A 17,154-nucleotide genomic window follows, 5' to 3' on the forward strand; every position below is an offset into this window, starting at 1 on the left:
GTGGCGTCTGGTAAGACAAGGGGCGGCGGACTATGTATTTTTGTAAATAGCTGGTGTACGATATTTATTTGTGTATTTTTCGTAGCTGTCTAAATACCGCCACAGACTAACATACTAAGACTGCACTGAATAAGCTGTATTCCGCCATAAGCCAACAGGAAAACGCTCACCCAGAGGCAGCGGTCCTATTAGCCCGGGGACTTTAATGCAGGGAAACTTAAATCAGTCTTACCAAATTTCTATCAGCATGTTAAATATGCAACCAGAGGGACCAACTGGCAAGTGTCTTCACTGACATTTTCAACCTCTCCCTGTCCGAGTCTGTAATGCCAACATGTTTTGAGCAAACCACCATAGTCCCTGTGCCCAAAAACACAAAGGTAACCTGCCTAAATGACTACTGTCATGATGTGGCCCTCTTTGGGTATAGCGAGTACCATCCCCCTCTCTCTCACCACCTCTCTCTTCCCCCTACACCCAGGCTCTGTTATCTCAGGTCGTAAATTCCATGAGGAGACTCTCTTCCCCCCCCAGCCATGCGGTATATAGAGTGGGTTCACAGTAGAACAAAGGAACTTCTTTTACCGCACAGAACTTGAGAACTGAACAATATCCATGTTTTGGAGAATGTGTAAACGGTCGGTGGAGAATCCAGCTACGACCGGTCCATTTTGTTTAATGTTTGTGACCTCATGAGAGACAATACAGCCACATTACCATAACTCTGTTAATACAAGAGTCTCCGTTATGGCCTCCTGGGTGGCGCAGTGCCACCAGAGACTCTGGGTTCGTGCCCAGGCTCTGTCGCAACCGGCCGCGACCGGGAGGTCCGTGGGGCGACGCACAATTGGCCTAGCGTCGACCGAGTTAGGGAGGGTTTGGCCGGTAGGGATATCCTTGTCTCATCGCGCACCAGCCACTCCCGTGGCGGGTCGGCACAGTGCGCGCTAACCAAGGTTGCCAGATGCACGGTGTTTCCTCTGACACATTGGTGCGGCTGGCTTCCTGGTTGGATGCGCGCTGTGTTAAGAAGCAGTGCAGCTTGGTTGGGTTGTGTATCGGAGGACGCATGACTTTCGACCTTCGTCTCTCCCGAGCCCATACGGGAGTTGTAGCAATGAGACAAGATAGTAGCTACTAAAACAACTGGATACCACAACATTTTGGAGAAAAGGGGGGTAAAATTGTAAAAAATCAAATTAAAATATATATATTTTTTATTATTATATAAAATTAATGAGTAAAGATGAAACTATTTGTGAAATTATGTAATGTGATTTTAAACTGTTTAATGAAAGAGAATCCAATTCCCTTTAAAGTGAACTAAGTAATTTGCCCGCCCCATGAGCACAGACATTGATCTGGCATCATGGGACAGCCTTTTCTGCTGTTCCGAATATAACCCCCACCTGGAGAAGCCCACTTCAGACCAAGCGTACCTTGATTACCGAGAGGGCTAAGGTTTGAGTAGAGACCATGCATTCCTCAATTGTTGAATTCCTAACCAAACCACGTGGCGCATTGGCTACACTGGTGGAAATGGTTCAACTCTTAGACTATCGATACCGACAGAATAAGAGCAAATCTTCGATAATTACTAGTCTGCAGCTAGAATTTGTGTCAACAATGCAAAGACCGACAACCGCCGAAAGATCTATTCTATAAGAACATTTCTGAATGGGAACTCTGTAGTATCCATTCTAAAAACAAAAGACTTCATGGGAGAGAGAGAGACTTGGAACTTTCCAACAGAAAGAAGGACGATTCCAACAGAGATCCCGACGACACACTGAGAGTAAAAATATATATATATATTGATTGCAATTATTCCCGAATGAGTGAGCGTTCATGTGCAAAGGATTAAAATTTCAATTATAATAATTATCAACTGTGTTGTGACTCTGGTCTTTCCCGGCCTTCTCAGTCCACACCCACTTCCCTTAACCAACCAAGCTGCCATATCGGTTTAGCCCACTAGGGAACATTCCCTGTCATTTCCTTGTAACCATCTACTGTTTGTTTGTTTGTGCATTTCTGTGATTATTTAGTTAGTTAGTAAATAAATGATTAAGACAATTGATGTATGGATGACCCATAGTAAAGGCTGGGTTCGTGCAGATAACCAACCATTTACGACGTTTGGAATGAGACTAATATGAGATAAAGAATAATTCATTCATTAGAAGACTAATTGATCAGATTTTAAAATATCTGAAAATGTATATATAAATTTGTAATCTGAAGATTTTCCTTGGTGCCCCGACTTGCTAGTTAATTACATTTACATGATTAGTTTAATCACGTAATAATAATTACAGAGAATTGATTTGATAAAATAACAGTCTTCAATTTAATGATGCCAAAGACACGACACTACCGACCCGTAGGACTCACGTCTGTAGGCATGAAGTGCTTTGAAAGGCTGGTCATGGCTCACATTCTATTATGTTATTGACTGTACGTTTGTTTATGTGTAACTCTGTGTTGTTGTTTTTGTCGCACTGCTTTGCTTTATCTTGGCCAGGTCACAGAAGTAAATGAGAACTTGTTCTCAACTGGCCACCTGGTTAAATAAAGGTCAAATTAAAAAAGAAACATCAACCCCTTTATCCCAGAAACCCTAGACCCACCCCAATTTGCATACCGCCCCAACAGATCCACAGATGATGCAATCTCTATTGCACTTCACACTGCCCTTTCCCACCTGGACAAAAGGAACACCTATGTGAGAATGCTATTCATTAACTACAGCTCAACGTTCAACACCATAGTGTCCTCAAAGCTCATCAATAAGCTAAGAACCCTGAGACTAAACACCTCCCTCTGCACCTGGATCCCCTCCTGTACTCCCTGTTCACTCATGACTGCAGTGGTAGGCCTGATCACCGACGAGACAGCCTATAGGGAGGAGGTCAGAGACCTAGCCGTGTGGTGACAGGACAACAACCTCTCCCTCAACGTGATCGATGCAAAGGAGATGATTGTGGACTACAGGAAAAAGAGGACCGATCACGCCCCCATTCTCATCGATGGGGCTGTAGTGGAGCAGGTTGAGAGTGTCATGTCCCTTGGTGTCCACATCAACAACAAACCAACATGGCCTGATCACGCTCCATTCTCATCGATGGGGCTGTAGTGGAGCAGGTTGAGAGTGTCATGTCCCTTGTTGTCCACATCAACAACAAACCAACATGGCCCGATCACGCTCCATTCTCATCGATGGGGCTGTAGTGGAGCAGGTTGAGAGTGTCATGTCCCTTGGTGTCCACATCACCAACAAACCAACATGGCCCGATCACGCTCCATTCTCATCGATGGGGCTGTAGTGGAGCAGGTTGAGAGTGTCATGTCCCTTGGTGTCCACATCAACAACAAACCAACATGGCCCGATCACGCCCCCAAATCGACGGGGCTGTAGTGGAGCAGGTTGAGAGTGTCATGTCCCTTGGTGTCCACATCAACAAATGGCCCAAACTAACAGGGCTGGTCAAATCCACATCAAAAAAAGAAATATCAACCCCATTTTATCCCAGAAACCCAGAACTCCAATTTGCATATCCGCTCCCCAACAGATCCACAGATGATGCATGTCCCTTGGTGTCATCACCAACAAACCAACATCCCGATCACGCTCCATTCTCATCGATGGGGCTGTAGTGGAGCAGGTTGAGAGTGTCATGTCCCTTGTTGTCCACATCACCAACAAACCAACATGGCCCTGATCACGCTCCATTCTCATCGACAGGGCTGTAGTGGAGCAGGTTGAGAGTGTCATGTCCCTTGGTGTCCACATCACCAACAAACCAACATGGCCCGATCACGCTCCATTCTCATCGATGGGGCTGTAGTGGAGCAGGTTGAGAGTGTCATGTCCCTTGGTGTCCACATCACCAACAAACTAACATGGACCGATCACGCCCCCATTCTAATCGACAGGGCTGTAGTGGAGCAGGTTGAGAGTGTCATGTCCCTTGGTGTCCACATCAACAACAAACTAACATGGCCCGAGCACATCAAGATAGTCATGAAGAGGACACATCACCAACAAACTAACATGGCCCGAACACATCAAGATAGTCATGAAGAGGACACATCACCAACAAACTAACATGTCCCGAGCACATCAAGATAGTCATGAAGAGGACACATCACCAACAAACTAACATGTCCCGAGCACATCAAGATAGTCATGAAGAGGACACATCACCAACAAACTAACATGGCCCGAACACATCAAGATAGTCATGAAGAGGACACATCACCAACAAACTAACATGGCCCGAACACATCAAGATAGTCGTGAAGAGGACACATCACCAACAAACTAACATGGCCCGAACACATCAAGATAGTCATGAAGAGGACACATCACCAACAAACTAACATGGCCCGAGCACATCAAGATAGTTGTGAAAAGGGCACAACAAAACCTATTCCACCTCAGGAGACTGAAATGATTTGGCATGGGTCCTCCGATCCTCAAAAGATTGCACAGCTGCACCATCGAGAGCATCCTGACTGGTTGCATCACTGCCTGGTATGGTAACTGCTCTGCCTCCAACCGCAAGGCACCACAGAGGGTAGTGCCTACGGCCCAGTACATCACTGGGGCCAAGCTTCCTGCCATCCAGGACCTATACCAGGCGGTGTCAGAGGAAGGCCCTAAAAATAGTCAAAGACTCCAGTCACCCTAGTCATTGATTATTCTCTCTGCTTCCACACAGCAAGCAGTACCAGAGCACCAAGTCTTGGTCCATGAGGCTTCTAAGCAACTTCTACCCCCAAGCCATAAGGCTCCTGAACATCTAATCAAATGGTCACGCAGACTATTTGCATTGCCCCCCCCCTTTACACCACTGCTATTGTTATCAACTATGCATAGTCACTTTAATAACTCTACCTACATGTATATATTACCTCAACTAACCGGTGCCCCCGCACATTGACTCTGTACCAGTACACCCCTGTATATAGTCTCGCTATTGTTTTTACTGACGCTCTTTAATTACTCGTTACTTATTTCTTATTCATATTTTTTTTAACTTCATTGTTGGTTAGGGGCTCATAAGTAAGCATTTCACTGTAAGGTGAAATGTTGTATTCAGCAGCATGTGACTAGTAAAATTTGATTTTGATTTGAATCATTGTTTCAGTTGGGGTTCACTGACTGCAGAGTAGTACAGCAGTGCCACCTTGAGGTCATTGGGTAAACTACAGGTTTAATACAGAACTCATCTTCTGAGTGGTTACCTTTTTACATTTATTTAACTAGGCAAGTCAGTTAAGAACAAATTCTTATTTTCAATGACGGCCTAGGAACAGTGGGTTAACTGTTCAGGGGCAGAACGACAGATTTGTACCTTGTCAGCCTGGGGATTTGAACTTGCAACCGGTTACTAGTACAATGCTCTAACCACTAGGCTACTCTGCCGCCCCACTTAAAAAGGTTCAATATGCAGAGATCCCTCAGCCATTTCCTCATTGCTAAAATTCTGATAGTTTGCCTAATTTCAGTTTATATGTGACAAAAAAAATCAGAGTATAGAATCATTGTACCATCTAAACTGTTGTGAAATATATTTTCAAGAACCCAAAATATTGTATTTTCAGGTATTTGAAGCTGATGTACAAAACCAAAAGTATAAGACTTTTTTTTTAACTTAAGAATGGGAAGCATAGAAATAGCATAAATAGAACTACTGCTTCTTAGACTTGCTTTTAATGAGTGAGATCTATAACGCACATTTCTATGTGAATTTGGTCTGGTCGCCCAAATACAGTAAAGCTTATGGAGGTTTAGGGAGGCTTATTTAGGTTAGACCCATCAAGTCAACAAATCCAATGTTTCTAGCCAGGCCCAAACGGAATCAGCCATGAACTACCATGTAGGAAGCACTGCTCCCAGTGTTGTTTAGCTGCTTTGGCCTAGGCTTTAGCTCAGGGGGCTAACAGGGTTTCAAGTTGCGCATAATAGCCCAGGTATTGAACCTGTGATATGTACAGCTCAGACTGCCCAAATATTGAACCTGAATTACATGTGCAACTCAAAACCCTGTTAGCCCAGTGAGCTGAAGCCTAGGCCAAACAATGCTAGTGCTATTCATCCTTACCTCCAGCTCGAATATATAGGAGGGCAGCTCCTTGATGACGTTGTCTGAGAAATCCAGCTCCTGCAGCTGAGTTCTCCAGAAGATGGAGATGGTATTGGGAAGACTCTCGATGGCGTTGGATGAGGCTCGACAGTGCTTCTACAGAGGGGGGAATCACCAATCAATGACTCACATCATCCAGAAGATGTTTCAAAACATCACTCAAGTTCTGAATACAAGAGGGCAAAGGAGGTAGTGAAGCGTCGCGGAGAGGAGTCTGTATGATTTAAAAGACATGACCACTTTCCATTTCAATACCTAGTACCTTCTTGCTTCTATGCCAACAATGGTCACAAATCTATAAGGACTGGATAGGTGTAAGCAACTAGTATGATGGTTCTACCCAGCTCTCCATTGGAGCTTCCACCATATTCCTTTCACCAATCCAGTCCTTTCAGAACTGAGCATTTAAAAGGGGACAGGAGATACAGGAAGGTGCTAGGGAACCAAAAGGAACCAGGCCCTAGTTTATTCCTACCAGGGGAACCATAGAGATACAATGAATAGATATCTTTGAGAAGAACACTAAACAGGGTAGGACCTAAAAGAAGGTGCTAGGGTTCCAAATGGAACAAGGCCGTAGTGTCTAGTGTAGTGTCTGCCTACCAGAGGGCAGGCCCAGGGGTCAGGGAAGCTGGTGAGTCTGTTCCGGCAGACTTTGAGGGAAGTGAGGGATTTGAAAGAGTGAAGAACAGCAGAGGGAAGACTGGTCAGACAGTTGTCAGACACATCCAGCTCCTCCAGCTTACGCAGACCTATCCAGTTAGTACCTGAGGAGGAGCAGAAGAGGACAATCAATTCATTCATCAATCGTCATTTGTAGAAACCAAAACATTTTGTACAAGGTAGCAATACAATGTGCTTCACATTAACAAATAAAGACAAAATAGATAGCAGAGAAACAATTTGAGATCAGAATAAAATCCTCAGAACCCTTCTGAGAACATACTGATATACATGTGACAAAGAGCAAAGACCACTCTGACATGCGGTGGATCATACCATTAGGAATGTCAAACAGGGAGGTGAGCTTGTTCTTAGCAGCAGAGAGCCTCTGGACTCTGGTGAGATGGAGCAGTCCGGACGGCAAGCTGGTCAACTCATTCTGAGACAGATTCACCTGGCGAAGTCTACAGTAGGACAGGAGCAGAGGACGAACACACACACACGTCAGGATTAAGTGAGATGCTGAGGCTAACAATACAACAGAGATCTGTAGAACAGCAGACTACAGATATTAGATACACAGAGTGGACAAAACATGAAGAACTGTTTCCATGGCAGACTGACCAGGTGAACCCAGGTGAAAGATATGGTCCCTTATTGATCCATTTCAAATCAGTGTAGATGAAGGGGAGGAGACAGGTTAAAGAAGGATCTTTAAGCCTTGAGACAGTTGAGAGATGGAGTGTGTTTGTGTGCCATTCAGAGGGTGAATGGGCAAGACATAACATGTAAGTGTCTTTGAACAGGATATGTAGTAGATGTCAGGCACACTGGTTTGTGTCAACAACTGCAATGCTTCTGGGTATTTCATGCTCAACAGTTTCTCATGTGTATCAGGAATGGTCCACCACCCAAAGGACATCCAACTTGACACAACTGTGGGAAGCATGAGTCAACATGGACCAGCATCCCTGTGGGAAGCATGAGTCAACATGGACCAGCATCCCTGTGGAACGACACCTTGTAGAGTCCACACCTTGTTCCCCAAAGAATTGAGGCTGTTCTGAGGGCAAAAGGGAGCGTGCAACTCCATATTAGGAAGGTGTTCCTAATGTTTGTTATAGTCAGTGTAAATGTGTGTGTACACTGTACACACTGCAATGGACCTGTTTAACTAGAATAGTAAACTAACAAAACAACCAACTGGGGACATTTTGTTAGTCAAATGCTATTTCTAGGGTGTTTAAGGTTAAGTTTAGGGTTAGCAGCTAGGTTAAGGGTTAAGGTTAGGTTTAGCAGCTCGGTTAAGGGTTAAGGTTAAGTTTAGGGTTAGGGTTAGCAGCTAGGTTAAGGGTTAAGGTTAGGTTTAGGGTTAGCAGCTAGGTTAAGGGTTAAGGTTAGGTTTTCAGGTTAAGGAAAATAGTATTTTGAATGGGACTGAATTGTGTGTTCCCACAAGGGGGTTGTGTGTGTGTGTGTGCGCTAGGGCTGGCTGATATGAAACCTCTCGCTTTCCCTCTTTACACACACAGACCAAGCCCCTCCCCCTGCCACTCACAACAAAAAAGACTAAAAATCACTTCTTCTCTGACAAGCGGTTTCAACTCGCTATTTGCGTTTGGTCCAACAGAATGGGTCATATGGACACAAACACATTGAGACATTATTTTACTGTAATGGAGATGTTAACCTGGAGACTGAAACACACATTTATATTATTTTACTGTAATGGAGGAGACGTTAACCTGGAGACTGAAACACACATTTATATTATTTTACTGTAATGGAGGAGATGTTAACCTGGAGCCTGAAACACACATTTATATTATTTTACTGTAATGGAGGAGACGTTAACCTGGAGTAATGGAGGAGACGTTAACCTGAAAAACACATTGAGACATTATTTTACTGTAATGGAGGAGACGTTAACCTGGAGACTGAAACACATTGAGACATTATTTTACTGTAATGGAGGAGACGTTAACCTGGAGACTGAAACACATTGAGACATTATTTTACTGTAATGGAGGAGACGTTAACCTGGAGACTGAAACACATTGAGACATTATTTTACTGTAATGGAGGAGACGTTAACCTGGAGACTGAAACACATTGAGACATTATTTTACTGTAATGGAGGAGACGTTAACCTGGAGACTGAAACACACATTTATATTATTTTACTGTAATGGAGGAGACGTTAACCTGGAGACTGAAACACATTTATATTATTTTACTGTAATGGAGGAGAAGTTAACCTGGAGACTGAAACACATTGAGACATTATTTTACTGTAATGGAGGAGACGTTAACCTGGAGCCTGAAACACATTGAGACATTATTTTACTGTAATGGAGGAGACCTGGAGACTGAAACACATTAACCTGGAGACTGAAACACATTGAGACATTATTTTACTGTAATGGAGGAGACGTTAACCTGGAGACTGAAACACATTGAGACATTATTTTACTGTAATGGAGGAGACGTTAACCTGGAGACTGAAACACATTGAGACATTATTTTACTGTAATGGAGGAGACGTTAACCTGGAGACTGAAACACACATTTATATTATTTTACTGTAATGGAGGAGACGTTAACCTGGAGACTGAAACACATTTATATTATTTTACTGTAATGGAGGAGATGTTAACCTGGAGACTGAAACACACATTTATATTATTTTACTGTAATGGAGGAGACGTTAACCTGGAGACTGAAACACACATTTATATTATTTTACTGTAATGGAGGAGACGTTAACCTGGAGACTGAAACACACATTTATATTATTTTACTGTAATGGAGGAGACGTTAACCTGGAGACTGAAACACATTGAGACATTATTTTACTGTAATGGAGGAGACGTGAACCTGGAGACTGAAACACATTGAGCCATTATTTTACTGTAATGGAGGAGACGTTAACCTGGAGACTGAAACACATTGAGACATTATTTTACTGTAATGGAGGAGACGTTAAGGAGACTGAAACACATTGAGACATTATTTTACTGTAATGGAGGAGACGTTAACCTGGAGACTGAAACACAAACATTATTTTACTGTAATGGAGGAGACGTTAACCTGGAGACTGAAACACATTTATATTATTTTACAGACGTTAACCTTTACCTGGAGACTGAAACACATTTATATTATTTTACTGTAATGGATGGGAGACGTTAACCTGGAGACTGAAACACATTTACATTATTTTACTGTAATGGTTAACCTGGAGAAACACATTTAGACATTATTTTACCTGAGAGTTAACCTGGAGAAACACACATTTATATTATTTTACTGTAAATGGAGACTGAAACACATTAATATTATTTTACTGTAATGGAGTTAACCTGGAGACTGAAACACATTTATATTATTTTACTGTAATGGAGGAGATGTTAACCTGGAGACTGAAAAACACACATTTATATTATTTTACTGTAATGGAGGAGATGTTAACCTGGAGACTGAAACACATTGAGCCATTATTTTACTGTAATGGAGGAGATGTTAACCTGGAGACTGAAACACACATTTATATTATTTTACTGTAATGGAGATGTTAACCTGGAGACTGAAACACACATTTATATTATTTTACTGTAATGGAGGAGATGTTAACCTGGAGACTGAAACACATTGAGCCATTATTTTACTGTAATGGAGGAGACGTTAACCTGGAGACTGAAACACACATTTATATTATTTTACTGTAATGGAGGAGATGTTAACCTGGAGACTGAAACACACATTTATATTATTTTACTGTAATGGAGGAGATGTTAACCTTTCTAACCATACCCTGTTTATGTCTCAACTACTCAGATTGAGAGCGGAACAAACACTACTAAAACGAGAGTATCGATAAACATTTGATTCTGGAAATGTAACGCTCAGTTTGTTGCGCGTAGCATTGCGGTACTATGTACCGCTAACAGCAGTTTGTGTTTTATAAATGTGCAATAAGCATAAAACACAATTATATTAGGAATTACAAACTCGTTCTCATTCTGAGAAAGGAGGTAGGCCACTTGATTTCAACACCTGAAACGTTGACAGGCTAGCAGGCTGTTCAAACAGTTGGAGAGGACAGAAGGGTGTGTTCATAACAATTCAACTGTTCTCCAGTGTTAGCTAGCAAATAGATTCAAGTTGGCTAAACTTGAAATATTAACATTAGCTGGCTAGCACGTGGGCTTGTGCTTGAGAGTTTGTTGATGAGACCTGTGTTCATTTCTATAAGCCTGCTACAAGTTATGCATAATGCATGGTTCTGGTTCAATTTGTAACAAAAAGGTCATTTTCATACAGACTTGAAAGCCAGATCAGTGATTATTGCAAAAAAGCAGGTTAAACTATTTTGATAAAATAATGAAATGATTAGTCGTATGGTTGTGTAAGGTATAATTTCACAAACCCTGAAGTATTAGATTACAGCTGACTGCAGTGTATTTGACCTTGAAATCCTACAACAAAGCTTATATAGAGAAAATATGTTTAAAAGATATCATGAATCATCCATAAGTTTGAAAATAATCTATTTATGATTTTTAGGCCATACCGCCCAGCCCTAGTGTGTGTGTGTGTGTGTGTGTGTGTGTGAATATATATATATATATCTGTGAATGTGGAGCAGCACCTGGAGCAGATGATCTCCTGTGAGCTCGGTGCTGTGTGCAGCTCTTTGAACAGGTTGTTGGAGAGGTCTAGGGTCCGGAGCTGTATGAGCCCCCAGGGAACCACGGAGGGCAGGGAGCTGAGGCTGTTACAGGACAGGTCCAGGTGGGAGATACGGGACGACACGTCCATGAACCAGTCCAGCTCCAACCACGGCAGCTTCAGACCTGACCAACGGCCACATAGTAGCTAGAGGGGGAGAGAGGAAACAACATGTTGGCTGACGCTTTTATGGTGCACAACACACACACACACACACACACACACACACATGTCTGGCCTGACCAACACACACACACACACACAACACGTCTGGCCTGACCAACACACACACACACACACAACACGTCTGGCCTGACCAACACACACACACACACAACACGTCTGGCTGACCAACACACACACACACACAACACGTCTGGCCTGACCAACACACACACACACACACACACGTCTGGCCTGACACAACACACCAACACACACACACACAACACGTCTGGCCTGACCAACACACACACACACACAACACGTCTGGCCTGACCACACACACACACACACACACACAACACGTCTGGCCTGACCACACACACACACACACACAACACGTCTGGCCTGACCAACACACACACACACACACACACACAACACGTCTGGCCTGACCACACACACACACACACACACACAACACGTCTGGCCTGACCACACACACACACACACACACAACACGTCTGGCCTGACCAACACACACACACACACAACACGTCTGGCCTGACACAACACGTCTGGCCACCAACACACACACACACAACACGTCTGGCCTGACACACACACACGTCTGGCCTGACCAACACACACACACGTCTGGCCTGACCAACACACACACACACACAACACGTCTGGCCTGACCAACACACACACACACACACACACACGTCTGGCCTGACCAACACACACACACACACACACACACACACACAACACGTCTGGCCTGACCAACACACACACACACACACACAACACGTCTGGCCTGACCAACACACACACACACACAACACGTCTGGCCTGCCTGACCAACACACACACACACACAACACGTCTGGCCTGACCAACACACACACACACACAACACGTCTGGCCTGACCAACACACAACACACACACACAACACGTCTGGCCTGACCAACACACACACACACACACACACGTCTGGCTGACCACACACACACACAACACGTCTGGCCTGACCAACACACACACACACACACACACACACACACACACAACACGTCTGGCCTGACCAACACACACACACACACACACAACACGTCTGGCCTGACCAACACACACACACACACACACAACACGTCTGGCCTGACACACACACACACACGTCTGGCCACACACAACACGTCTGGCCTGACCAACACACACACACACACAACACGTCTGGCCTGACCAACACACACACACACACACACACAACACGTCTGGCCTGACCAACACACACACACACACACACACACGTCTGGCCTGACCAACACACACAACACACGTCTGGCCTGACCAACACACACACACACACAACACGTCTGGCCTGACCCACACACACACACACACACACAACACGTCTGGCCTGACCAACACACACACACACACAACACGTCTGGCCTGACCAACACACACACACACACACACGTCTGGCCCTGACACACACACACACACACAACACGTCTGGCCTGACACACACACACACACACAACACGTCTGGCCTGACCACACACACACACACACACACAACACGTCTGGCCTGACCACACACACACACACACACACAACACGTCTGGCCTGACACACACACACACACAACACGTCTGGCCTGACACACACACACACACAACACGCCTGGCCTGACCACACACACACACACACACAACACGTCTGGCCTGACCAACACACACACACACACACAACACGTCTGGCCTGACACACACACACACACACACAACACGTCTGGCCTGACCAACACACACACACACACACACAACACACACACACACACAACACGTCTGGCCTGACCAACACACACACACACACACAACACGTCTGGCCTGACAACACACACACACACAACACGTCTGGCCTGACAACACACACACACACGTCTGGCCACACACACACACACACACACACACGTCTGGCCTGACCAACACACACACACACACACAACACGTCTGGCCTGACCAACACACACACACACACACACAACACGTCTGGCCTGACCAACACACACACACACACACACACACAACACGTCTGGCCTGACCAACACACACACACACACAACACGTCTGGCCTGACCAACACACACACACACACAACACGTCTGGCCTGACCAACACACACACAACACACAACACGTCTGGCCTGACCAACACACACACACACACACACAACACGTCTGGCCTGACCAACACACACACACACAACACGTCTGGCCTGACCACACACACACACACACAACACGTCTGGCCTGACCAACACACACACACAGTGATCACTGGCCTGACCAACACACACACACACACACACACACACACACACACACGTCTGGCCTGACCAACACACACACACACACACACAACACGTCTGGCCTGACCAAACACACACACACACACAACAACACTGGCCTGACCAACACACACACACACACAACACGTCTGGCCTGGACCTGACACACACACGTCTGGCCTGACACACACACACACAACACGTCTGGCCTGACCAACACACACACACACACACAACACGTCTGGCCTGACCAACACACACACACACACACACACACGTCTGGCCTGACACACACACACACACACAACACGTCTGGCCTGACCAACACACACACACACACAACACGTCTGGCCTGACCAACACACACACACACACACACACACACAACACGTCTGGCCTGACCAACACACACACACACACACACAACACGTCTGGCCTGACCAACACACACACACAACACACAACACGTCTGGCCTGACCACACACACACACACACACAACACGTCTGGCCTGACCACACACACACACACACACACACAACACGTCTGGCCTGACCAACCACACACACAACACGTCTGGCCTGACACACACACACACAACACGTCTGGCCTGACCAACAACACACACACACACAACACGCCTGGCCTGACCACACACACACACACACACACACAACACGTCTGGCCTGACCAACACACACACACACACAACACGTCTGGCCTGACCAACACACACACACACAACACGTCTGGCCTGACCACACACACACACACACACACAACACGTCTGGCCTGACCAACACACACACACACACACACAACACGTCTGGCCTGACCAACACACACACACACACACACAACACGTCTGGCCTGACCACACACACACACACACAACACGCCTGGCCTGACCACACACACACACACACAACACGTCTGGCCTGACCAACACACACACACACACAACACGTCTGGCCTGACCAACACACACACACACACACACAACACGTCTGGCCTGACCACACACACACAACACGTCTGGCCTGACCAACACACACAACACACACACACAACACGTCTGGCCTGACCAACACACACCACACACACACACACACACACACACGTCTGGCCTGACCACACACACACACACACACAACACGTCTGGCCTGACCACACACACACACACACACAACACTGGCCGACCTGGCACTGACACAACACACACACACACACACGTCTGGCCTGACACACACACACACACACACACAACACGTCTGGCCTGACCAACACACACACACACACACACAACACGTCTGGCCTGACACACACACACACACACACACAACACGTCTGGCCTGACCACACACACACACACACACACAACACGTCTGGCCTGACCAACACACACACACACACAACACGTCTGGCCTGACCACACACACACACACACACAACACGTCTGGCCTGACCACAACACACACACACACACAACACATCTGGCCTGACCAACACACACACACACAACACGTCTGGCCTGACCACACACACACACACACACAACACGTCTGGCCTGACCAACACACACACACACACACACACAACACGTCTGGCCTGACCACACACACACACACACACAACACGTCTGGCCTGACCACACACACACACACACACACAACACGTCTGGCCTGACCAACACACACACACACACAACACTGGCCTGGCCTGACCAACACACACACACACACAACACGTCTGGCCTGACCAACACACACACACACACACACAACACGTCTGGCCTGACCACACACACACACACACACACAACACGTCTGGCCTGACCAACACACACACACACACAACACGTCTGGCCTGACCACACACACACACACACAACACGTCTGGCCTGACCACACACACACACACAACACGTCTGGCCTGACCAACACACACACACACAACACGTCTGGCCTGACCAACACACACACACACACACACACACACACACACACACACACACGTCTGGCCTGACACACACACACACACACACACAACACGTCTGGCCTGACCAACACACACACACACACACACACAACACGTCTGGCCTGACCACACACACACACACACACACAACACGTCTGGCCTGACCACACACACACACACACACACAACACGTCTGGCCTGACCAACACACACACACACACAACACGTCTGGCCTGACAACACACACACACACACACACAACACGCCTGGCCTGACACAACACGTCTGGCCTGACACACACACAACACACTGGCCTGACCACACACACACACACACACACAACACGTCTGGCCTGACCAACACACACACACACACACACACACAACACGTCTGGCCTGACCACACACACACACACACGTCTGGCCTGACACACACGTCTGGCCTGACCACACACACACACACACACAACACGTCTGGCCTGACCAACACACACACACACACACACGTCTGGCCTGACCAACACACACACACACACAACACGTCTGGCCTGACCAACACACACACACACACACACACACAACACACTGGCCTGACCACACACACACACACACACACACAACACGTCTGGCCTGACCAACACACACACACACACACACACGTCTGGCCTGACCAACACACACACACACACACAACACGTCTGGCCTGACCAACACACACACACACACACAACACGTCTGGCCTGACACACACACACGTCTGGCCTGACCACACACACACACACACGTCTGGCCTGACACACACACACACACACACACACAACACGTCTGGCCTGACACACACACACACACACACACAACACGTCTGGCCTGACCACACACACACACACACAACACGCCTGGCCTGACAACACACACACACACACACACACAACACGTCTGGCCTGACCACACACACACACACACAACACGTCTGGCCTGACCAACACACACACACACGTCTGGCCTGACCACACACACACTGGCCACACACGTCTGGCCTGACCACACACACACACACACTGGCCTGACCAACACACACACACACACACAACACGTCTGGCCTGACCAC

General features: G+C 46.5%; 1 protein-coding gene and 1 long non-coding RNA gene across 2 annotated transcripts in view; both read right to left on the reverse strand.

Annotated features, from left to right (window-relative positions):
• lrrk1 (leucine-rich repeat kinase 1) overlaps positions 1–17,154 on the reverse strand; it is a 141,847-nt gene that overhangs the window by 88,680 nt on the left and 36,013 nt on the right. The window contains exons 7-10 of the mRNA XM_042319031.1: positions 11,467–11,693; positions 7,152–7,279; positions 6,756–6,919; positions 6,111–6,248 (exon numbers count right to left, since the gene is read on the reverse strand). Coding sequence (XP_042174965.1) covers positions 6,111–6,248; positions 6,756–6,919; positions 7,152–7,279; positions 11,467–11,693 — 657 coding nt within the window. The remainder of the gene's footprint in view (positions 1–6,110; positions 6,249–6,755; positions 6,920–7,151; positions 7,280–11,466; positions 11,694–17,154) is intronic.
• On the reverse strand, positions 8,707–9,730 carry LOC121846117. Its single transcript, XR_006083024.1, has 3 exons — positions 9,200–9,730; positions 9,074–9,128; positions 8,707–8,965 (listed from the first exon to the last, which is right to left on the reverse strand). It is a non-coding gene; the product is annotated as an uncharacterized LOC121846117 (long non-coding RNA).

This window comes from Oncorhynchus tshawytscha, unplaced genomic scaffold, assembly GCF_018296145.1.
Source record: "Oncorhynchus tshawytscha isolate Ot180627B unplaced genomic scaffold, Otsh_v2.0 Un_contig_57_pilon_pilon, whole genome shotgun sequence".
NCBI lineage: Eukaryota > Metazoa > Chordata > Actinopteri > Salmoniformes > Salmonidae > Oncorhynchus > Oncorhynchus tshawytscha.